General features: G+C 33.3%; 1 protein-coding gene across 1 annotated transcript; it reads right to left on the bottom strand.

Annotated features, from left to right (window-relative positions):
• Positions 1 to 256: 256 nt before the first annotated feature.
• On the bottom strand, positions 257 to 24012 carry LOC111708536 (uncharacterized). The gene is made up of 7 exons (XM_023481941.1): positions 23908 to 24012; positions 12375 to 12509; positions 11746 to 12035; positions 9849 to 9925; positions 3384 to 3521; positions 3088 to 3280; positions 257 to 1977 (listed from the first exon to the last, which is right to left on the bottom strand). The coding sequence occupies exons 2-7, from the start codon at positions 12493 to 12495 to the stop codon at positions 718 to 720; spliced, it is 2079 nt and encodes a 692-aa protein (XP_023337709.1). The 5' UTR covers positions 12496 to 12509; positions 23908 to 24012; the 3' UTR covers positions 257 to 717.
• Positions 24013 to 26496: the final 2484 nt, after the last annotated feature.

Raw genomic sequence — 26496 nt, forward strand, 5'->3', positions numbered from 1 at the left:
GATTTAACTTTAAGTATTAATCGGATATATAAACTTTATTTTCAGTTTACGATCTTATTCTAAATTCAAATTTAAATTTTTAAATAAAAACATTTTGATTCTAAAGGAATTGAATCTTTGTAACAAAATTAAATATTTAAATCCCAATATCTTTAGAACCCGATGTTGTAAACCTTTGATATTTCAAATTCTGATTATTTGATTTAACAGAATTCTAAGTTTGAAATATCTAAGGTCTACAACATTTGGTTCCAAAGATAGAGTGATTAGAAAATCAGAGTTTGTGGCAAAGACTCAATTCCTTTCAACTAAAGTTTGGAAATATGTTTTGTCAAGACACCAGCAACAATCATCCTGAAATAGTTATAAGCATGGAAAAAATAAAAAATTGCCATATTAGAAAAAAGCTATTTACACTAAACTCATTTTCATCAATTCATTCATCATTCATTCACGCATCACAGTTTTATTTTTTTATAGATTCATTAACTAACGCTTGGAAGACAATTATGCTAGGGAAATAATTCCGCAGATCTTTGGCTGGAAAATATATAATTCTAGTGTTTGAATGGAAGACAGTTTTATATTTATCCCTAGAGTTAGGTTTCAAGATATGCTAGCTCACATTATATCTTGTCACACAACTGGTAACATTTGAGATTCATAGTTATTGGAAAACATTGGATTTAATTTAGGTTTTGGGTCTTGTCCTGGTGTTCATTGAACCCTCCTGGCAAACCCGGCATCATACATATACGACAAGGAGTCAGTCCTACTACTATCCAGGGAGCTCAGACTCTTATCTTTACCCTTCTGGTTCTTTCTCCAGATGAGGGCAAACATGATGACAATGATGAGCTGAGCGAGGAGGAACACCACAGCTCCGGTGATCATACTGGTTTTATCCAAGCAGTCTGCGCCCAACAAGTCCTCAGTGATATCGTCCAAAACCTTTTCTCCGAAGAAATTTGAGTTGGAATCTTCTTCAAGTCGTCTAGTTTTCTTCTCCAACTGGTCCTTCTCCTTTCTCTTCCCGTACCTGTCCACGATCTTCAAGGACTGGACGACCAGCATCTCCTCTGGGTTGGCAGCTCTTCGAACTCGTCTTGGCGTATCAAAAAGATCAATTGCTGTGTTGGTTTGTCTCTTCTTTCGGCCGTAGGAGTCGATAGCTTTAGATTGTCCAGTATAATCCAGTACATCACAGACAACAGGTTCACAGGCAGGTAGACAAGGTGTAATCATAGCACGGAACTGAACTACGTCGCTAGTTGGGAATCTAAACGCATCAAACTTACTTGATAAGGTTTTGTTGCTCAGAGGAGATTTTCTTATTTCTCCCATGATTGCTGCGTCCGTTGGGCATCCTCGCTCATCGATCAATAGGAGTTCGGTATCTGTAGCTCCGTCAACAGCGATCAAGTCACGAACAAAGATCTCATAAGGGGATTCAGGGTCTAGGATCTCAAACACCATTGATAGAGGATCTCCGACCACTGCAGTTTTGGTATCCTGTCCGTTCTCATCTGCAACCCTCATCACAACATTAGGAGAGTCTACAACTGACTCCTCGAACAGACTTGGAGATATTTCTCCAGTGATACTCAGATCCACGTCATTGGAAACACTCTTGTTGGTCAGATCATACTCACAAGAGAGCTGGAGACCGAGGTCAGCTGAGGTTACAATACTGTCATGATGCTGGATAATAACCTCGTTGATATAACCTCCTAGGCCCTCTCTAGTCACTCCGCACTCCAGATCCGTATACTTCATCGTGATGCTGAAGTCCATGGAGTCCTTGATGTCCTGCATACAGGTGACGGGGCTCCCCTTGGCGTAGATCTTTCCGTCGAAGAGACTGGTGGTTCGGATATTGGCAGTCATGTCACCAGAGTGGCAGGCGATAGATACATTGTAACAAGCAGAGAGTTGGAAGGTCGTAGCTTCTTCAATATATAGATAGGGTTCCTCAACCTAGAACATATTATATACAGATAACTTTTTCTATATAAGACAGAGTTTCTCATTATATAAAAGGATGAAAAGATGGGATGTAAGATAAATTTTCCCAATCCTGTAATAAAGGATGTAAGATAGGATTCGCCAAGAAATAATTTTATGTTGGAAAGGGTTCCAAACTTGGGAATAGTTTATGTAAGATAGGGTCCCCACCCCTATATATCCCCACCCCCTGCTATAATAATACATATAGTAAACAATATAAAAATAGTTGCAGATTTTTTGCCTGTAACATTATATCTTGTATGTGTATTATTAGCATTAAACTATATCATATCTTATCTTATCTCCACCATCCCCTCACTCCCTTGAATAGGATATACGATAGGGTTCCTAAACCTGGAATAGGATATAAGATAGGGTTCCTAAACCTGGAATATGATGTAAGATAGGGTTCCTAAACCTGGAATAGGATATAAGATAGGGTTCCTAAACCTGGAATAGGATATAAGATAGGGTTCCTAAACCTGGAATATGATGTAAGATAGGGTTCCTAAACCTGGAATATGATGAAAGATAAGGTTCCTAAACCTGGAATAAGATGTAAGATAGGGTTCCTAAACCTGGAATATGATGTGAGATAGGGTTCCTAAATCTGGAATATGATGTAGGATAGGGTTCCTAAACCTGGAATAGGATATAAGATAGGGATCCCAAACCTGGAATAGGATATAAGATAGGGATCCTAAACCTGGAATAGGATGTAAGATAGCGTTACTAAACCTGGAATAGGATATAAGATAGGGATCCTAAACCTGGAATAGGATATAAGATAGGGTTACTAAACCTGGAATAGGATGTAAGATAAGGTTACTAAACCTGGAATAGGATATAAGATAGGGTTACTAAACCTGGAATAGGATGTAAGATAAGGTTACTAAACCTGGAATAGGATATAAGATAGGGTTACTAAACCTGGAATAGGATATAAGATAGGGATTCTAAACCTGGAATAGGATATAAGATAGGGTTATTAAACCTGGAATAGGATGCAAGATAATGTTACTAAACCTGGAATATGATGTAAGATATTTTGTATGAAGAATATCTAGTATGTATATTTACCTGTGTCAGTGTTCCAGCAGAATGATGAGAAAGTCTGCAAACATTATCTCCGGTATCATTGTAATCGTAGCTGTGACATCTGAATGGGGCATTGTTGCAGAGATCTTGACAGTCCTGTTCGGATGCAATTGCTTGATAAACAGCATCAACAGTCTTCAGGATCTTTCCACGCTCCCTACTGTACAGACACAACCTGGAGTAGATTAAGGTTCGGTTAGCTCAACATGTTGGATGTAAGTCTATTACAACCACCAAAAATTTATATTCCTTGTAATATTTTACATTTATTTGTGTACCTGGATGGATCGGATACACAGTTGACCTCCATGTAATGAACTCCTTGAGCATCCTCGAACCCAGGTCGACCGGCCAGTGAGTGTCGATCCATCTGAGCTAGACGGCATTCTCCAGTCCCCTCAGTAAACATGGCAGACCTGAGATAGAGCAATATTACTCCTAATCAAACCTAGCTTAATATAATGCCAAACAACTAAAAAGATATTTATGTTTTTTCTTATTTTAAAAATGCCTCTGTTATGAACGACACGAGAAACAAAAATATTCTTTTTTTAAGCCGTTTCGTAGCCATCTTAGTTTTTTTGCTTGTTTCTTTTGCCTTCCAAAACTTTGCCTGGTATGTTATTAAACATTCACAATGCAATATTGGCGAATTTCTAAAAAAGTTAATTGGATTTGTGTTGAGAATAATTAAATACCAAAAAACTTTAAAGATATTCAATATTCATGTATGTGCTAAGATACTTTCGTCCTCTTATAGATATAGATATAGGCATATTTAGATATGGATATAGATATTAATATAGATATAGATATAGATGTGGATATATATAGATATGGATATAGATATATAGATATAGATATGGATATAGATATAGATATAGATATAGACATATTTAGATATGGATATAGATATTGATATAGATATATAGATATAGATGTGGATATATATATATATGGATATGGATATTTATAAATAGATATGAATATATATATACATAGATATAGATACAGATAAAGATATAGATATAGATATAGATATATATATAGATATAGATATTGATATAGATTTAGATATATACATATATAGATGTAGATATATATATAGATATAGATGAGTGAAATATAGCCTGTTTAATTATCAACTGATATTACGTGACCGTATGAATGATATATCTCTAATCAACACGTGTATAAACTATAAATGTGAATACTTGAATAGTATAATGTACAGGACGAAAGGGGGACCAAAGGTTCATTTTACACGGTATTCAAGCATGAATCCACCCTTCCCCCCCCCCTTCATACATATACCAACCCTTATACCCCCCCCACTAGGTTTTCTCTCCCCTCACATATCATCCCCTTCCTTACGTGGATTTATCGTTACCACCCTTCCCACTATACGTGTTACGCGCGTAACAAACTAGAAAATTATGCTCTTAACATGTAAATAGTGCAGAAACACGCGCGCCGGGCTCAAAGAAGCGCATGGATTATTTTTTAAGAAAATGTAATAGCAAATATCATATATATTCTTTTTAAAGGAAATAACATGGAATTAAGTAGAAAGTAGTAAAGTAGAAAGTATGAAAGTAGAAAATGAGAAAGGAAAAAAATCTGAAAGGAAATTTTTTGTTAGTGAAAATAATTCTCAGGGTTTTTGTTGGGACATTTTGATATAATACAGATATGGAATTTCCGGAACTTCTCCAAATTTTGTGTTTAGTTCATGCCTTCAGGATATACTTTAATCATTCAACCAGTAATTCTATATATAGGCCATTCTGGACTTACTTACAGAAAATACTAGTTTATTATTATTATCATTATTTTTATTATAATTGTTGATATTTTATCTATCTGTATTTAGGTAGTAGGGTGGAGCTTTTTACCAAACCAACCTAATTATCTTAATTTTGCAACAACAAAAAAACTAATAGAAATCCCCCTCATTTTTTCTTTTGCCATTTAACATAATTTGAACAAAAAAAATTCCCCTCCCTCCCACCCCCTCCTCCCAAGACACTGGAAGGAAACAGTTTAACCGTTCCACTTAGGGACCAAGAAAGAACGAACTTTCATTTTCAAATCGTCATTTATAAACAAAATTTTCTTAAGAAATATATAAAGGCAAACCTTACGTTAAAAATACGTTAAAAATACACGAGCTAGGATTATGGAGATAAAGTGGACAACATTAAACCACGGCTTTTTAAGAATTGTGGCTTTAAAGGGAGTGTTAGCGAAAAATTAGGGAATAGGCTTACGCCGAAAAATATGCGCTTTTGATCGTGTCTAATTTTACTTTAATCTGTTGCGTCTATGAGGAGAAAATTGTTAAAATGTCTCATACCGAAGAACGTAGCGTCCATACAAATTCAGAAATTACGAACAATAATCATTGATAATTTTTCGACGCATTCGTATATAGTTGATATTTCATAAAAACATGAAAACATTTGTTCCTGTTTCGAGGATTTATGATAATGAAGACGAAATTTTCATATTTTCCAGGTAAGTTCGAAAATCCAGCGCCAGCGAAATATTATTTAAAAAAACGAAATCCAAAATATTATGAAATATTAACTATATAAGAATGCGTCGAAACAATATTGATGACTACTGTTTGTAATATCTGAATGATTTGTTTGGAATTAAATTGATTTTTTTACGATCCGAGTTGAATGTCACAACTTTTTGAAATTATATGGACGCTACGTTCTTCGGTTTGAGTCTTTTTTCACAAGAAGTAAGATTAGTAGCGATCAAAAGCGCTGATTTTTCGCCGTAATCCTATACCTTCTATAATTTTTCGCGAACACTCTCTTTAACAAAGATTTTTTTTAAAAACGTCCCAACCCAACTCTAAGACTTTCAAGTCCCCACCCACTTTGATTTACGTTGAAAATCCCTGTAAGTTTAGTAAAAGTTGCGACGGTTAACAGTTTAAGAGTGTTGCAAGGAAGAAAGGATGAATACTCCGGGTGGGAACTACAACTGTAAACTAGAAACCCCGAGATAAACTATCCGTGGGAGTTTACTTCCGATATTTCTCTTCCAAACCTATACCTCTATGCTTCTAACACTTCATCATTAGTCTTTTTTTAGATTTTCCAATTGTAATATAAGTATCGTATATAACACACTTAGAACCTAATAATCAAATGAATATGAACATCAGTTGCTAGTATTAATCGCGTCAAATCATCTTTAATTTCTTAAATGTTATTTTCTTTAATCTGAAAGTACAGAGTACGCTGTATAACAAATAATCATTAAATTACGCTAGATCCCGCGGTGTGTTTTAATTATCAATTATCTTCGTTGTCAGGGGTCGTTCTCATCATTTGTTTTCTAGGTGAACTAAAATATAATAAAACAATTTAATTTGACGGAGAAACAAGAAATTAAATTAGGATTGTCATGTTCAGAGTCTTTTACACTTTCTTTTACATTTCTCCGGGGTTTAAAGACAATAGGAACGGAATAATAAGATTAAAGCACGAACCGTTTTATTTAATTTTAGAATTATGATCATTATATAAAGAACTAAGTTTTATTGTACTTTTCTTTGATTTAGTTTTGCAATAGTCCATTTTCACTTTTTGCCAAATCAGATAAGAATTAAATTTTTTTTAACGACTTTTAAATGTACATAATAAGATGATATAACCTAAGAGAAAACAATGAATGAATGAATGAATGAATGAATGAAATCTCCCAGGTATGAACCAAGATAACGAAGAAAGGAAAGTACCCAGGTATGAACAAAGATCAACCAAGATCAAGAAGAAAGGAAAGTATGCAGGTATGAACCGAGATCAAGAAGAAAGGAAAGTATCCAGGTATGAACCAAGATCTAAAAGAAAGGAAAGTATCAAGATCGAGAAGAAAGGAAATTATCCAGGTATGAACCGAGATCAAGAAGAAATGAAAGTATTCAGGCATGAACCAAGATCTAAAAGAAAGGAAAGTATCAAGATCAAGAAGAAAGGAAATTATCCAGGCATGAACCAAGATCAAGAAGAAAGGAAAGTATCCAGGCATGAACCAAGATCAAGAAAAAAGGAAAGTATCAGGACATGAACCAAGATCAAGAAGAAAGGAAAGTATCCAGGCATGAACCAAGATCAAGAAGAAAGGAAAGTATCCAGGTATGAACCAAGATCAAGAAGAAAGGAAAGTATCCAGGCATGAACCAAGATCAAGAAGAAAGGAAAGTATCCAGGTATGAACTAGTAGCTTTGATCCCTGCGGCTTTTCCCAGGGTATGGATTTGTGAGAGAAGAAAGGAATCCATGAGTTTTACAGGACTAGAAAATAGTAAATAGAACCTTCGAGATGCATGTAATGGGAAGAAAGAATGTGGATATGGTCATATTAAGGATGTATACATGATCTAGGATGAGAAGAGAAGGATTAAGGATTATGATAAATCCGGCGCTGCGAAAGTTGCAAAATAGAACTTAGCCAATGCAGTTTAAGTTTACAGCTTATAAACTAACTGCACTCTGTTATTTTGAATGAAAACTGGGAATACAGTGAAAGCTCAGGAAATAAGAAAGAAAGCTAAAAATAATATTTAACAATGGATATTCAAGAAGTAGAACCAAACCGTGACAATCATCAACCATCAAAACATTTTAATCTTAATTAGGTTCAAGCATATTTTATACAAACTTTACAATTCATATTTATGAAAGTTATAATTCATGCCAAAATACTTTTTTGCTGATCTTATAAAAAAGTGCACCTGTAAACAAAAAGTTAAATCCTTCTCGGGGGGGGGGGCGGAGGAAGGGTTTACTCCAAATTATGATTTAAGTAATAAATCCGTTGGGATACAAACTTTTATTCCAGACAGAAGTATATTAATATTTTCTTACAGAGTCCTGTAATTTCCCATTTTTTCATTAAAATACAAAGTGCACAATTTGCAAGAACTGCTGGTGCAAGCTGCAATAACTAATCACAAATGCAGATAAATATTTTATAACAACATTTTATTAGCCTAAACTTTCTTTGTGGTTAAAAAAACTATTTTAAAATGAATTTACTGTTTTTTTCTTTAAATGACTTGAATCCCATGATTATTGAGCAATTGTGAAGAGGTAAAAAAAAACATTTTAAACATTTGTGGATACGTGATAAAAATACAAAAGATCAAAGTTAAGATGAATTCTAAAGAAAACCAACTGTTGGATTAATCAGATTTTTTTCGACTTTTTGAAGATTTCAAGAATTAAATGTTAAATTTATTTGAGAATTTTCTGTATACGTATAAAGAAAATGTACAGGAAAAAAGCATCAGTACAGTGGAACCCATAGGAAGACGACTCAAATTATGATTTTAAACAATTTTGAAACACGGTGTTGGGCGTGCAAAGAAACATTTAACCAAAAGAACAACTATAAATGGTTTAAATAATAGAATAAATTAAAATAGAATAGTAAATTGGGTTGAGAGAAGGGAAGGAACAATAAAGGGAGGACAGGAAACCTAGGAAAATGATGAATATATATATATATAAAGAGAAGAGAGAAAGGTTCAAATACATTTATACAATATATCTTAACGAGTTTATGGAAAAGGGAGGGAGTAAAAAAACAAAAAGAGGAAAAAGCTATTTATACATACTGGGGTGTGTCATGGAGGGGGGTGGCCTGAAAGGGGGAGGTTTCAGATTGAATTGAAGAAATGAATAAAAAAGAAATGCTCCGAATAAAATCACTTCCCTTCACTCTCTACTCCCACTTCATCCCTTCCTATAACGGTACCCCCTTCCCCTCCCCAATCAATTCCTTCCCCCCAAATGCAATGCTCTTCACTGCCGATTCAATTTTATTTATTTTATTTTGTTTTTATATTTTATATTTCATGTATGAAAACTGAAGAAAGTTTGAAATATTTCTAAGAATCACGTGACGTCATGTCTCGTCATAAAACTGTAGTTTCACTTTCTAATCTGATAATAAGATAATTATATTATACAATTCTTACTTACCGCGCTCTATTGAATTATTTAATTGATTCTGAACGAAATCAATATTTAATTAAAATTCCAAGCTTATTGTTTAATATTCAAAGTTTAGTTTTTGTTCCCAAACTTTATCTTTTCCTTATTCTTACCAAGCTATATTTCCTTTCTTGACAGGCAATCCGTGTCATGAATAAATCGGAAAAAGTTAAAAATTACTTTTTTTCAGACTAATTAGTTTCTTCATTAATCATTGATTGATTGTTTGTATAATAAAAATTATCCTAAACAAAAAAATACTTTCTTTTCCATCTTTTTATAAATAAGTAATTGCAACAAATTTTAAATCTGAATATGTTTCAGAATCATTATTCTAGTAAAATTTTGTTGTCACGCAACTATACTATACTGGTTCAATAAACCAACCGGAACTATGTTGCACTTTTACCAACAACAACTGTAATAGATATCAACTTTTTTTTGATAAAAAAGAAATTTTGCAAATAAAAATTTGTAGAAGTGAAAAGCTCTTTTTTTATTATATTTAATAGTTTTTATAATTTCTCGATGTACTTTATTTGTTATTTACATGTAGTATACTATAGTTGATTCTTGGAATTTAAAAATATTACATATTTCATTATATTTTAAATGAAAATATATATATTTGAAACAAAAAATATACATTTCTTGCCAATCTAAGCGTGTAAAATAGAACGAGTTGTATTGTCTTGATAATTGAAAAATATTTATAATTCTGACCTGCACTCAAAATCTGTATTAGACAAACATAACTCCATACATTCTTGTCTGTTTGCAACCTGACCACTCTTACCAATCTAGACAATAATATAAAAATTAATAAAGTTTAAAAAATTATTTTCAAAGGCGCAAACAAAAGTTTTTCAACGGGAGGATCCAAGGAGATATTGAAAGTTTTGAAGTAATTTTCAAATTAATTATAAAATGAACTTTTAATATTTTTCCTAGAATGTTAAATGTTTTAAAAGTTCTTAGTTTTTTATTGTAAATCCAACCATTGGTTCATGTTTATTGGGAAATCCAATCATTGGATAATGTCTATTAGAAATCCAACCATTGGATTATATTAATTGAAAATCCAACCATTGGATCATGTTTATTGGGAAATCCAATCATTAATTCATGTTAATTGGTAATCCAACCATTGGATCATGTTTTTAAAGAAATCCAAACATTGGATCATGTTTATGGGAAATCCAACTATTGGATCATGTTTATTGTTAATCCAACCATTGGATCATGTTTTTAAAGAAATCCCACCATTGGATCAATTTCATTGGTAATCCAGTTATTGGATCATGTTTATGGGAAATCCAACCATTGGATCATGCTTATGGTTAATCCAACCATTGGATCATGTTTAAGGAAAATCCAACTATTGAATCATGTTAATTAGAAATCCAGTCATTGGATCATTTTTTTAAAGAAATCCAACCATTGGATCATGTTTATTGGAAATCCAAACATTCGATCAAGTTTATTGTTAATCCAACCATTGGATCACGTTTTAAAGAAATCCCACCATTGGATTAATTTAATTGGTAATCCAGTTATTGGATCATGTTTTTAAAGAAATCTAACCATTGGATCATGTTTATTGGAAATCCAATCATTGTATCATGTCTATTAGAAATCCAACCATTGGATCATGTTTTGGATATCCAATCATTGTATCATGTCTATTAGAAATCCAACCATTGGATCATGCTAATTGGAAATTCAATCATTGTATCGTGTTTATTGGAAATCCAACCATGGGATCATGTTTATTGGAAACCTAACCAATGAATCCCATTATTGGAAATTCAACCATTGAATCCTATAACTTGAAATCCAACAATTAGATCATATTTATTTATTGATCTAGACACTGGGCAGTCAGAAACAACCCCTGAGGATAAATCCAGACCAAGAGTAAATTATTTCTTCTGCACAGTGCACACACTCTAGTTGTAAACAATATGAATATGATACTGCTCGGAGCCAAGTTCTCAAACCAACATGAATTAGCGGATTTGCAAAAATATGTATTTTTACATATTGTGTCAATTAAAGAAACAGATTGTTTAGAATAACTCCAGGGGAAATCTCACCAGAAATATAAAGTTTGAAATGAATTGTTATGAAATCCGGTAAATATGAATAAGTCTTATTAAATCATATATGTTCATGATTTATGTATAAAGGGAGTGATCGCGAAAAGTTAAAAAGGGGTATAAGTTCAAACATTTTCAATTCATGAATTGATTGCTACTATTCTTATTTCTATCCAATTTTTAGGATAAGCGGGGGATAGTTTGTTGGTTAAAAGTCCACAAAGGAATCCCTATATCTTTGCGACATGATGGTGTAAACCTTTGATATTTCTAAATTAATTTATTTGATCTAACAGAATTCATAGTTTGAAATATCTAAGGTCAACGACACTGGATTGCAAAGATTTAGGAAATAAAAAATCAGAGTTTTTGGCAGAATCTCGATTTCTTTCGACAAAAAGAGACCCGTTTTGAAGTATGCCAAATGTTCCACGATGATTTATATTTATACTTTTCAATTATTTTTGGCGAAGACTATCTTTAAAATACGTTATATTTTTAAGATCAAAAAAATGTGTTACCGGAGTATCCAGCTGATGATTCATCACCCTCTCGAAGCTCCAGGCCGCGTCACAGAGATCAGCTGACGGTAAGCAATTCTTCTGAACGTATATAGTGAAGACGGGGAACTGGGACGGAGTCAGCTGACCAGCATTTTCTTCAGCTGACGAGGAGAAGAGTACACATAGCCCGGTCTCGTAGTTGATGGATTTACAGGTAGTGTTTGCCCGGCAGGTTTCAATACAATCAGTCAACATGAGAGTTCCAGGCTGGGAATCCAACATGTCGGAGGGAGCTGTGTACACGTAACCTAAACCAGGATAATTACAGATTTTTGCATTAACGGACTTTCTTTTTGACATTTGTTTTTTCAAACGTGGATCTAACATTTACTTTATTTACTCTATGAGGTTTGAATTATCATCAACACCAATAATCCATATATTTTTGCAACCGGGTACCGCAGACCTTTGATTTTTCAAATCAAGAATTCTGCTATATCATACAATTAAAAACTTGAATACCATTAGGTTAAAGAGACATGGGATTATAAAAATTAGAATTTTCCCTTTTAATTGCATAGTTATTGTATTTCAAAAAAAGATTATTTTACTTTATATTTATCAATTTGATTTTGTTAGTAGTTTACCTGTGATGAGTTCGAATGATACTTGATCATCTGCACATCCTTCATCTCCGTACCCTGATCCTTGACCAGATATCCCGGCTATCAAGCTCAAACCAACACTCAGAGCTAAAACCAACCTCATTCTCAAACCTTAACCTAAACACGGATATAATTAGTTTATTGTTCTCGAAGTGAAGAAGGTGTGAAACCATCCTATGGCTTTATCTTAATTTAATTTACCGCAATCATTTTCATTTACAAGCTAACGGTTTGTCTTACATTCCTTGATATGGCACAGAGATGGAAGGAAAAAATCATAAACTTTTTTTTTGAAAATTAATACATTAAAAATGTTTGTCTTGCATGGACTAAAAAAATTGAAGAGTCCAATTTTTTGAAAATGTGAGAAATAGTTTTTCAGATCTAAATTTGGTTTTTTATTAAATTAAATTTTTAGAGTGTAAATGTTTTTTTTCTAACGATTGCATTTTAAAGTTTGAACAATGTGAGAAGAATGGAGGAGAGTTTTCTACAGTTGTTTAACCATGACAGTTTCTGACATATTTCTAGAGAATATGATCGATCTAATTTCTAGACAATACATTTCAACAGATTATTAGACTGTATACCGGGGTAAAACAAACAAGTTTAAACCTTTCCTTTGTTTTCCTTTGAATTAGTTTCATTTACACGCGTTTCAGAACAAAAACTGTTTTAGCGTTTTTTTTCAGCGTAACTTGATATCATGCATATTGCATAGTATAAACTTTAGAATTAAAAAATTAAGATTTAAGTTAACTCCTTAAAATGCGGGAAATCCACCAACAGATTATAAAGAAATGGTCCTTGTGTGCTACGACTTAAATTTAACCGACTTCAGAGACATTACATTACTGAACGGTATGCGTTCTGAACAGTTTAAAGATACAAAAGTGTTGATCTGAAAAGTGTTGATCTGAAAAGTTTTGATCTCAAAAGTGTTGATCTGAAAATTGTTGATCTGAAAAGTGTTGATCTGAAAAGTGTTGATCTGAAAAGGATTGAAATATAAGAATGAATATTTTTGTTCTCCTAAGACTGGATTGCCTCTCACAATTCATATTTTGATTTTTATGATTTCGTAAATTGGAATATAAAGCAAATCCTTTACGAGCCTCATAATTGGCCTTGTCAGCTTTAACTTTGTTTAATAGGTCGTTAAATGGATAATTCAGTAGCTTCTAACCCAGGCCCTGCTTCTCGGAACTAGGCACAGGAAAATATAATTTTCTAACTAAGGTTGTTTAAATTAATCTAGTTAAAGAGAATAAGATACCATCTGCGCAGAGGCTCGTTAATTATTTAAGATTAATATTTGAGGAAGAGAGTAGAAAGCATGAAGTGAGAGGGTAGAGGTTGTTTGTTAAACATTTCACGCTGCAGGGAATTCAATTCTGGTTAATAACAATTATACTGGTTTATTAATATTAATTATTGTTGGTTTCCACGACCTGTTGGTTCGGTTAACACGGTTTCCATCTGTCTTTCCTGTTTCGCACATTCCTTACAACTTGATTCCTCTCAGGGAATATAGAAATAAATATATACTACTACACCACAAACACTAGTTTCAGCTGAGAGTTTGGAAAACCACGTGGAGACCGTTCGAGTTTGGGAGTTTACGATACTGTTTTCTTCACTCGTTAAAGTTTCATTCAACAGAGATTACGTTGCTCTGGCCAGAAACTTAGCAAGGATGAATCTCATGTAAAAAAAGGTTTTTGCATCAAAGGAAACTCACATGTGGGAATTGTACTTTCTGACTGAATAGAGATGTAAGGACTAACATACTTTAAGTAAGAGGGAGGAGGGGGGGGGGATAAGGACAAGTACACTACATGTCAGGACAGGATAAGGACGGAAAATTATGACATGTCATGACTCGCTTTATTCTCAGGAATAAATCTATTTATCCTAACCTCACGTTTTCCATATTTGCATTGTTTCAAATTATATTTTTACCACATCCGCCATTATTTGCCATGTCAGTATATACGAATCATTAAAGAGAAATTATGTGAGAATTTAAAACATGGTTTCATTTTCACAAGACAATGCAGGATTTCAAAAAATGAAAAGTGATAATGTATATCGGGAATCTGAGTACAACCTGAAGACGAAGCTTTTGAAACTAAAATCCGACTAAACCTTGGATTCCTTGGCGTAGCCGGATATCCAACAGATAAATTTCGCCCTCTGGTTGCCGGTGAAGGGTTTACAGTTAAAGCCCAGCTGTTTCATGAGAACTAAATGTTAAACCGAAACAATTAGATTTCAGACTTTCAGAAATTTTAAATTTCTTAAATTCTTCAACATTCCATCTTAAACATACTGAAAGTTTAATTTCAAGTAACTATCTATGCAAAGATAGCAATGTCCGATTCACAACGGTACCATTGCAACCTTTATTTGATCAATAATGTCGAAGATATTTTCCCTTTTCTAGGGTTAAAAATGTTTAATAATGATAATTCTTGTATGTTTTCCTGCAGTAGAAATCCGCAAGTCACTTTAGTAGAGAAACCACAATAATCAGTTTTCAAGATTATAAACATTGCTATCTAAATCATACTATATCAGACAAAGCTTTTAATGGTACCGTTGTGTATCGGACATTGCCACCTTGGAATGGAAGTTCAATTCAAATAACTGTTAAAGTCCTTTTAATTAAAATACAAATGTAAAAACCATGAAAAAGGAAATTTTGGGCGGAAAGTTTATTCTTTTTATTGTATTTTAGACATCAAAGAACTCTCAATAAAGGTCTAATTGATAAATGATCCTAAACTAAGTTTAAAATGACAGATGAAGGTATCTTTACAACATTGTGATAATTGGAGAAAAGTGAAAATAAAGATGTAAAAAGTTTGGACCTGGAGATCTGAGAATGTTAAAGTTCTCTGACATATGTTGGCCATGATGGCATTGTCGTATTAAACTCTAAAGAAAGACTAATGGATATAATTTCATTTTCTAATTCTTCGCTTTAAGAAAAGAATAAAAGAGAGAAATTGTGATTTATTAATAGTGCACTAGATCTAGGAGTTATCCATTCAGGGAAGGCAAAAAATCATTTTTGAAGATGGGGGGGGGGGGTTAGCTAAAAAACGAATATAGGAGTTGATTCTTTGCCACAAACTCTGATTTTCTAATCCTTATATTTTTGAAACCCAATAACGTAAACCTTTGATATTTCAAACTTATGTTATTTGATCTAACAGAATTCATAGTTTGAAATATATCAAAGGTCTACGACATTGGATTCCAAAGATATTGGGATTAGAAAATCAGAGTTTGTGGCAAAGACTCAATTCCTTTAAGGTTTAGAAATAGTAGATGTATAATGTATATAAAGATACACATCCAGCCGCAAAATTGAAAACAGGAAATTGTGCTGTAAAAATAACTTTAAAGTTGGTTCTTGACAAAACCAAAATTATTCTCAAGCTCTTTAAATACAACTCGCACATAGAACTAAGATTTATCTAAACAATGATTGTCATGAAAAAAGTTATTTCAGGAATATGACGTCAGACACGTTTGCTTAAACAATGAGAAAATAAAATAATTACACAATGAGACAATTATGAAAAGAAAAACCAAAATGAGTCTCGTGTAACCGTAAATAAATGAAATCTTTAATGGCCTAGATTGCTGAACCTTGGATAATTAAGTCCAAAATTAACTGTTTTCCTTTAATCCACCTTCAGGCACTTTAAGAATATGCGCCACACGTTTAAAACATATGGTGTCTCAACTACAATATGGAACAAAATAACAACAAGCTGGGGGGTTGTTCTCCAGGTGATAGAAGGGGGAGGGTGTGGTAAAGAAGGGGGGGGGGGGGGAAATGAGTGTAAACTGAGGGGGTTTCAGATTAATTTATATAAAAGAAGATTATTATTACCAAACAAACAAAAAGAATAATTTATCATGAATTTGTCTAAATTGTAATGTTCAGTGAAGGGAGGGACGGAGGGAGGAAGAGAGAGGAGAAATATATAAATTTATAAAGAAGAGAGAGTTCCATGATTTATACAGAAGTGCATGACTGATCAGTGTCCTGTGTTTACAACAGATAATTATGCGTTATTGCGGGATTACTTTGCATTATTTAGGAATAAAATACTTTCAACTTTTAAGACGGGAGGACTGGGGAACCATTAGGACTAGGAGAACTAGGAGAACTTGGAGACCATTAGGACTAGGAGAACTAGGAGAGCTGGGGGACCATTAGGACTATGAGAACTAGGAGAGCTGGGGAACCATTAGGACTAGGAGAACTAAGAGAGCTGGAGGACCATTAGGACTAGGAGAACTAAGAGAGCTGGAGGACCATTAGGACTAGGGGAACTAGGAGAGCTGGGGGACCTTAGGACTAGGAGAACTAGGAGAGCTGGGGGACCATTAGGACTAGGAGAACTAGGAGAGCTGGGGGACCATTAGGACTAGGAAAACTAGGAGAACTGGGGGACCATTAGGACTAGGAGAACTCGGAGGACTGGGAGACTATTAGGACTAGGAGAACTGGGAGTCCATTAGGAATAGGAGGACTGGGGGACCATTAGGACCAGGAGAACAAGGTGTAATAGAGGGACTAGTAGGACTAGAAGAACTAGTTTGAAAAGAGGGACCATTAGGACTAGAGGGAATATGAGGACAGGGAGACTATTAGCAGGACTAGGAGAACTGGGAGTCCCTTAGAACTAGGAGGACTGGGGGACAATTAGGACCAGGAGAACAAGGTGGAATAGAGGGACTAGTAGGAATAGGAGGACTAGAGGGACCATTAGGACTAGAAGAACTAGTTTGAAAAGAGGGACCATTAGCACTAGAGGGAATATGAGGACGGGGAGACTATTAGGAGGACGGATAAGATGAACACGGAGGACTGGAGGACTAGATCGAGGAACTATAAGGACTAAAGGGACTAGAAGGGTTAGAGGGGCTTTGGGGCCAGAAGTAATGGAGGGAATATCAGGAAAAAGATTCAAATCTGATGAAGAGATAAACTAGGGAAACCCGGAAATGACATTGAAACAAGATAAACCATGATCACAAGAAACCAAGAAACCAAAGATTTCTTCACAATAAGACAAATAACTCAAGGGATTCAGTAAATTTAAGAAAACCTGAGACTCATGGGAACTTGGAAACCTCTTAAAAAAGATGAAGTTCTGTAACCTGTATTATGAATATAAATACATTTCCCAAATTTAATGTAAAATATCACTATGTAAACATAGTTTAATTGATGATGGAGTCCATTTTATATTTACCGTTAGTTCTTGGTAAGATTAACTATAGGACTGCTGTGTCATCCACCCTTCTCCGGACTAGTGTGAGGTACTGGAGAAACCACTGGAGCTAATTTATCCATACTGTTAATTCTGTACCTTATCCAACCTCAGGTTTTTATATTTGGATAAACAGTACTTTAGGTTCAGACTATGTTTGAGAATAGAATAAATTCTGTTTAGGTTTATTCAAGAATACTCGGGGTATAGAATCAGTCTAAGAATACTTTAGGTATAGAATAAGTTTAAGAATACTCTAGGTATAGAATGAGTTTAAGAATACTCTAGGTATAGAATAAGTTTAAGAATACTCTAGTACAGAATAAGTTTAAGAATACTCTAGGTATAGAATAAGTTTAAGAATACTCTAAGTATAGAATAATTTTAAGAATACTGTAGGTATAGAATGAATTTAAGAATACTCTAGGTCTAGAATGAGTTTAAGAATACTCTAGGTATAGAATGAGTTTAAGAATACTCTAGGTTTAGAATAATTTTAAGAATACACTAGGTAAAGAATGAGTTTAAGAATACTCTAGGTAAAGAATAGGTTTATGAATACGCTAGCTATAGAATGAGATTAAGAATACTCTAAGTATAGAATAATTTTAAGAATACTGTAGGTATAGAATGAATTTAAGAATACTCTAGGTATAGAATAAGTTTAAGAATACTCTAAGTATAGAATAATTTTAAGAATACTGTAGGTATAGAATGAATTTAAGAATACTCTAGGTCTAGAATGAGTTTAAGAATACTCTAGGTAAAGAATGAGATTAAGAATACTCTAGGTATAGGATGAGTTTAAGAATACTCTAGGTTTAGAATGAGTTTAAGAATACTCTAGGTATAGAATATGTTTAAGAATACTCTAGGTATAGGATAAGTTTAAGAATACTCTAGGTAAAGAATGAGATTAAGAATACACTAGGTAAAGAATGAGTTTAAGAATACTCTAGGTATAGAATGAGTTTAAGAATACTCTAGGTATAGGATGAGTTTAAGAGAAGTTTAAATGGGTATATAATTAGTCAACAAATGCAAAAACCAACCGAAGAATTTAAGGTTTCTTCAGTTTCACCACAAATGATACAATTAGTGTTTTTAACCTCTTTATTTAAACCTCAATTTCTTTTCAAATCTGGGTGAATTAAAGCCTAATTTCACAGAGTTTATCAGTTGAACATGTACACTGATTCATCACTTCGTGCATGAACATTTTTTGCATCATTCTTCCTTTGTAAACATCGGCAACAAACGTGAAAAAATTGTAGCAAATAACGTTGGAAACCTGACATTCAATCATTGAATATATATCAATAGAAACTAGAACCAACCGTGAGAAGATATAAAACCTTTCACTTTTCTTCAACAAGTTCATCAAACAGTTTTCCATTGCTTCACAATTAATTTAATGTCTTTATTATTCTGTTTGTTTTTTTAATATTCGTATCTGCGTTATTTTTCAATAATATTAACAGTTATTTAAATAAAGGAAGCTATTAAAATTAAATTATTATTAAATCTGAATTCTATGGTTTAAAGGTGAAGGGTTGGGGGTTGAAGAGAAAGGTTTCAAGTATTAAATAGTATTGAAGTATTGAAAGTCAACCAAGAGGTCGTGCTTACACATAAGACTCTCCTATTATCGGTTGAATGAGAGAGTTCTACTTGGGAGAGTACTTGGAGAAGGAAACCTATATTATCCTGCTGAGTTCAACCCAATACTTCCTTTTCCTATTCATAAACCAACCATTCTTCTAGATTATACAATGGGGGGAAATGGACAGACAGAATTCAACTTTAGCGAGGGGAGAAAACAGAAAGTGTGTTAGGGAGGGAGAAAAGGTAGGGACGAGGGGGGGGGGGTGATTTGACAAGGGTGACAAATATAAAGAAATCAGAAATGAACAATGCAATAATTATATAGAACGAGAGAACGGTGATTACTTCGGCCTGGAGGGATTTCACTGAACTTGGAATTTTTAGTTCACTTGAAACTTACTTCATATCTTGATACACGGATATTAAACCATTAAAATGCCAACTTTCTTCCATAACAATACATTGCGTGCAATCAGTCAATGCTCCTATTTTTCTTCTCGTTTCAAGCAAAATTACTAAAGGAATTGAGTCTTTGGAACAAAATCAAATATTTCAACCTCAATATCTTTAGAACTCGATGTTTTAAACCTTTGATATTTCAAACTCAGATTATTTATCTAACAGAATTCATAGTTTGAATTTTCTAAGATCTGCAACATTTGGTTCCAGAGTTATAGTGATTAGAAAATCAGAGTTTGAGGCAAAGACTCAATTCCTTTATGGATTTTTGAGAATGTCAACATTGGTTTAGAAATAATGCCGAGTTCTCCGTCAGAAAACTCTGAGATTATTTTGTTCTCAACCTGCTGAGCCGAAAGAAAAAGATCTTCGGTGTGGTGTGACGGAGAAATCCGAGACTGGATCTAAACTGGACCCGGAGCAGAACGGTTTCATACATCAAGAATTGGAAGAATAATACTTTAAATCTTTTTAATTATCACTTCATGCCAACAGATTTTAAAACGTTTTTAAAAGCTAGAAAGTTTTTACGGATCGTTGTAATCTATCTTAATTCTCTGACATATTCTCACCAATCATAATCTAAAAGTAACCTTAATGTCCGACTTATTTATCAGTCATGCATGGCTAGGTTCAGGATATAGGACAATGACTTCAGGAATAGGGGATATATGTAAAACATTGTAAATATTGCAAAAATTAAAATGCTAGAAAAAGTATGTCTCTCCAAAAACCTGAAAATCTTAAAACCAAAGCGGAAGAATACAGTTCTAATCAGAAAGACTTGGAATTAATTTACAATTAATCACACGACTTTACAACATAATCTTACAAATCTTACAAAAACGATAATCACAAAATAGCCTTAGTCCTGCCATTTCAAAATATGGTCAGCCTTTATTAAGCATTTGAAATTGCCAGAGATATATAATATATATGTAAAGTCGTCTGATTAACTGTCAATTAATTCCGGGTCTTTCTGATTATGACTGTATGCAGAACTAAAAAGATCTTGAAGTTGAACTAAACTGCTCAAATTGATTTCAAATAGAAAGTTTAATGTAGATGAAAGTACAATAAAGGGGTTGGGAAGATATGATTAATTAAGTCCTGTTATATCTCCCCGGCCCCCGGGGCTAGAATAGTTCTTTATGTAACAGGGTATTTTAGTAGTTGAGGAAACAGGAACAGGAAACTGTACGTTTCAGGTCTATTTACTTGTCTAGGGGTAGACGAGGGGAGAGCTATGTTTCAGGTCTATTTACTTGTCTAGAGGTAGACGAGGGGAGAACTATGTTTCAGGTCTATTTACTTGTCTAGAGGTAGACGAGGGGAGAGCTATGTTTCAGGTCTATTTACTTGTCTAGGGGTAGACGAGGGGAGAGCTATGTTTCAGGTCTATTTACTTGTCTAGAGGTAGACGAGGGGAGAACTATGTTTCAGGTCTATTTACTTGTCTAGAGGTAGACGAGGGGAGAGCTATGTTTCAGGTCTATTTACTTGTCTAGGGGTAGACGAGGGGAGATCTATGTTTGGTTTTCTCTAAAAATAGATCATACGTGGTAAAAAGTCCAAGATTTTTCATTAGGAATCTGCGGGATTTTCAGAAATCTATTTTTTGTTTTATGAAAAAGTTGTTTATAATTATTAGTAGCAGCTTTTGGATAATTTAAAGGGACTGTGGACTTAATTTTAAGTGACTTTACGTTTAGAGAGAGGCATTTCCGATTCACAACAGCACCCTCCAGAACTATGTAGGTTCATATATACATGGGATATACTTCTATTTGAAAATTGATTATTTTTAATTGTGGTTTTCAAAGTGACTTGTGCTCAGGGTAGGATATTATTCTATGTTATGGGTTGGAAATTATACTGGAATTAAATTGAAAATTATTCTTTTCCGGGTTGGAAAATGTCTTGATGCAGTACAGATAGAAAGACATTGTAATTTTCTGTTGAAGAGTTTTATCCTTTGCTCCAGTTTAAAATTCATTATTCCTCTCCGCAGCGGAACTAATTCTATTCTTAAACAATGGGAGAGAGCTGGACAAGGGGAGGGGAGAGAAAGAAGTCACTTTTCATTTCATTTATTTTAGGAGACAATAAACATCCGCTCAGAGTTATTTAGTCTGTGTTGAGATGAGAAATTCTACATATTTATATTTCCTGGAATCCTGGAACAATGAATCCACGGCAGGGTTTGTAGTTGGAAATTCAAATAAAAAATAATGGTTATTGCCAAAGTATTCAACTTAGAAGCGATGTAACGAATCTTGGCAAGTAATTTGCTCGTCTTTGTTGCAGAAATCTACGAGTCGTTATTAACGTTTAAAATTTAAATAATGCTGCTGTAAATCTTTTATGCCAATCAGTTCCTAATTGAAGGGTCTCTTCAAGCTTTTAAACCTACCCCTTTAAGATCGTATAAATGGGTTAAAAAGAGGGTTTGGGTGTAAACCATTCGGTGTTAAAAAGAAGATGAGTATGAATGACGAAGTAAGAAAGATACAATTTAGGTTCGGTCATGTCGTAGAATTTAAACCGTGAAACTTCACCACAAACATTTTATTCAATTTTTAGTCCTCGAGATGATAGGAATCCACCGCAAGAAAAATGTGGCAAAAAATGACCCGCAATATGTCGAAAATGAAAACCTTCTCTATGTTTCCGTTCGTCTGTCAGCGTTTGGTTGAAATATTCAGTTTTTGCAGAGAACAGGAAGCAGGTGAGATGGTGAGAAAGATAGAAAGAAGTACAGTTAGATAGATAGATAGATATATATATAGATAGATATATACTGCTTTTTAAAAAAGTACTTCCTGTAAACGAACGTGCTTTAAAGTCATAAACAAAGCAGGGCAAGAAACTAGTGCTCAATGCGGAAAATGTTTTAGATGAAATATGGATTTACAATATAGTGATAGAAAATATAATTGATTTAAAAATATAAGAAAATTAATATTATAATTAATTGTGTGCCATGTGAATAAATAAATATAATTGATCAAAATAATTTAAGAATAATTTATGATCATAATTATTATTATAATTGATTGAAATGGATTGGAGTGCTATAATGAATAAATGAATACAACTGATTGGAGTGCTATTATGCAAAAATGAATATAATTGATTGGAGTTCTTTGATGAATGAATGAATATAACTGATTGTAGTCTTATGATGAATAAATAAATATAACTGATTGGAGTGCTATGATAAATAAATGAATATAATTGATTGGAGTGCTATGATGAATAAATAAATATAATTGGTTGGATTGTATCGTGCATAAATAAACGAATTTGATTGATTGAAGTGCTATGATGAATACATGAATATAATGGATTGGAGTACTATGATGAATAAATGAATATAATTGGTTGGAGTATATGATGTATAAATGAATGTAATTGATTGAAGTGCTATGATGAATAAATGAATATAATGGATTGGAGTACTATGATGAATAAATGAATCTAATTGATTGAAGTGCTATGATGAATAAATGAATATAATGGATTGAAGTACTTTTAAAAACACTAAATTACAAATGTTTAATAATTCTAATTCAGATCAAAAATGAAAGTTTGTTTAAATGAGACTTAAACATGTAATATAAACAGTCTCAGTAAAATTGTTGAATAATTCTAGATAATGTTTGGAGCTAGAGTAAAACCAGAACAAGGACGGATAATGTTTGGAGCTAGAGTAAAACCAGAACAAGGACGGATAATGTTTGGAGCTAGAGTAAACCAGAACAAGGACGGATAATGTTTGGAGCTAGAGTAAAACCAGAACAAGGACGGATAACTCCGAAGAAATAAATCTTTAAAAAAGAAAACACTAATGTCCAATTCCAATTGTTTCATGAGTATTGACTAGGTCCCTTTAATTAAAGGGTGAGAGTGTTGAATTAATGCATAAACTTGAGTCTGACATTTAGTTCCGTTTGATCAGTTTTCTCGATCATTCTTCGGAGAAGTAAAGAAAGTTAGTGATCAGAAAATCATTTTCAAAAAAAAGAATTTTTTTCAATGAAATTTTAATTTTTAGAATAAATACCAAAGAACATTTTGGAGGACAGCTTCAGGAAAATGTTCTATTTAATAAAACCTTTTTGAAAAGAATTGAACGGTTTGATTTCTATTACCTTTAAGTTTAAATGTCTATATCTAGGTTAGGTTCTGGTCCTCTCTAGTCCCGGAGACAGCAGGCTCAGTATTAACTCGGAAACCGGGAAACTCTTGGAGACATCAACGCCCGGCGCGGGGAAAAGAGTTTGCGCGTGCGTCCTAACGTTTCTCGCAGGGAGGACTCCGGAAGCGGTGATTGCATTGGCTCATGACAACTTGAGTTAGAACCCCGGCACAAAATGGAGGATTCAATTTTCTTGCGGAAAAATGGAAACCGGTAAAAAGTTTTCCTCCCCACGACATTTGATATATGTCAACTTCCTCAATTCTCAAGCAATCCCCTACCTAACCTTCCCACCCTACCTTCTCCCATCCCTTCCCCACTCTTCCCTCTGCTTCCTCCCCTCCCCTCATTTCCCCTTTTAAATCTTAGAGAAGACCAGTAGCGAATAGTACCTTTTCTTTGCAAATGTATTTTGCATGGCAAAAATATTTGAAGCTATTATCTCATTGGATGTGTTCTGTAGTCTGTTTCAGCCAGGGTAAATATTCGATTAATAAACGTCTCAAAAACTGTTTTTTAATTATCAAGGTATATCTTGCAAACTCATTTTATTGACGGGAAAAATGTTCACACTGTTAACACATCAAGGACCGAAATAAATGAATTTGAGCTAGGTCGTTGAACTATCTTATTTGTAGTTCTAATATAGGACAACTAATCAGATATTCAGGATTTGTCCATGTATCTTATAGATGTGAACAACTACACTGCAGAGTTACAGATATGTAGTTAAATGCATTTTTTATGCTTCATTCCTTTTTTCAGTTTAAGTGGGTCTGATGTGCTATGTACACTGTTCGGTGTTCAAAAACATACATATCTACAAAATTAAAGTTTGTACCCATTTTTATTCTTATCTTTAATCAAAAAATAATCGTATGCATCACATAAAAATTAAGTAAAATCAAAAAAGTATAATTAAAGAGGCAGGGTTTTTTAAACCTGAAAAAAGATAATTTTCAATTATGGTTTCTCCATAGAAGTAATTTAAGAAATTATTCAGCAAAGACGAAAAATTTAGTATCTTTAGGTTTTGAAAATGTGAATTGAAAATTAATGTAAAAATATTACAAATTATACTTTATTTTTAAATTACGCGTTTGATGATCAGAATAAGAAAACTGTTTGATGATCAGAATAAGAAAACTGTTTGATGATCAGAATAAGAAAACTGTTTGATGATCAGAATAAGAAAACTGCTTGATGATCAAAATAAGAAAACTGTTTGATGATCAGAATAAGAAAACTGTTTGATGATCAGAATAAGAAAACTGTTTGATGATCAGAATAAGAAAATTGTTTGATGATGAATAAGAAAACTGGTTTGTTAGAATTAAAACCAATTACATTATTTATATTGAAAATTTCTATCAACAATTCGAACCAATAAAGAAACAAGATGATTTGGACAAATTAGTTTTTTTAAGTAGAACTATAGCTTGGGAACCCAGCATAGTATGGAAACTAAGCTTTATCCCAAGCTAAGAACATTCCCGTTGTTCTACCGAGTTCTCCAATCAAAATTTGCAGATCGGTTCAGTACAGGGGTTCCTGAGTTCAGTACAGGGGTTCCTGAGTTCAGTACAGGGGTTCCTGAGTTCAGTACAGGGGTTCCTGAGTTCAGTACAGGGGTTCCTGAGTTTTGAACGGACATGAAAACAAATAAATAAACGAACATTCAGAGGATGCTACAATGATAACCAGAAAACAATGGAATAAAAAGACGACATTATTTGCGTCTTGATGTTGTTAGAAAGCATTAATATTTTTACTAGTAACATAGCAAAGCACAATTTAAGAGAAAAGGATCTACTTACACTGTACAATTGCTATGTCTAATGTTCATTGAAATAGTTCAAGTTCTAACTTCATTTTAAAAGTCATCTTCCTACTTCAAAGTTTTCTGTACTTTATATTTATAGATTCCAACAAATGAATTACTCTAGGCATTCTAGAATCTAGAAACCTACCATTACACTGGTTCAAAGAGTAAATTAAATTTTCAAGTTCTCATGTATCTACCTGGAAATCAAAATTTTAAACAATTAATATTGCAACAAATTAGAAAGTTTGCATTTCTATACTACACAGAGTTGATACCAATTCCATATAAATTAATTAATTTCTCTTCAGATTGAAAACTCGCAGAGTGACATGAATTCCTTGAATAGTGGGACTCCACAGATATTTTTATATTTTCCACGCTGTGAATAAATAATAAATATACAACCTCTTCTTCTCTGTTTGTTAAATAAAATTTCCAAATGATTCATAATATTTTGCTTTAACTTTCCCTTCCTAATCTACTAGGATTTAAATCAGAATTGGAAAGTATGTTTTTGCGACAAAAAATTACAATTTTTAGGAATATATTTTATTTGTAAGAAGAGTATACAACAGCATATTTTTTTATCTTATATAATACGCGTTTATGTGATAAATACAGGGTTACCCACAAAGAATGAGAATTTAATAGCGACCTTAAGATCTTTAGATCTTGCGATCTAAGTTTTAGAATTGGGTTGTGTCGAAAATTAAGTCG

The sequence above is a fragment of the Eurytemora carolleeae genome, unplaced genomic scaffold, assembly GCF_000591075.1.
Source record: "Eurytemora carolleeae unplaced genomic scaffold, Eaff_2.0 scaffold746, whole genome shotgun sequence".
In the NCBI taxonomy this organism is placed as follows: Eukaryota; Metazoa; Arthropoda; class Copepoda; order Calanoida; family Temoridae; genus Eurytemora; species Eurytemora carolleeae.

Coding starts and splice junctions, on each gene's coding strand:
- LOC111708536 (XM_023481941.1), bottom strand. CDS start 12,495: ATGAGGTTGGTTTTAGCTCTGAGTGTTGGTTTGAGCTTGATAGCCGGG. Junction 12,036..12,374: donor ATCATTCGAACTCATCACAG/GTAAACTACTAA, acceptor ATCCTGGTTTAG/GTTACGTGTACACAGCTCCC. Junction 9,926..11,745: donor ATCATCAGCTGGATACTCCG/GTAACACATTTT, acceptor ATTATTGTCTAG/ATTGGTAAGAGTGGTCAGGT.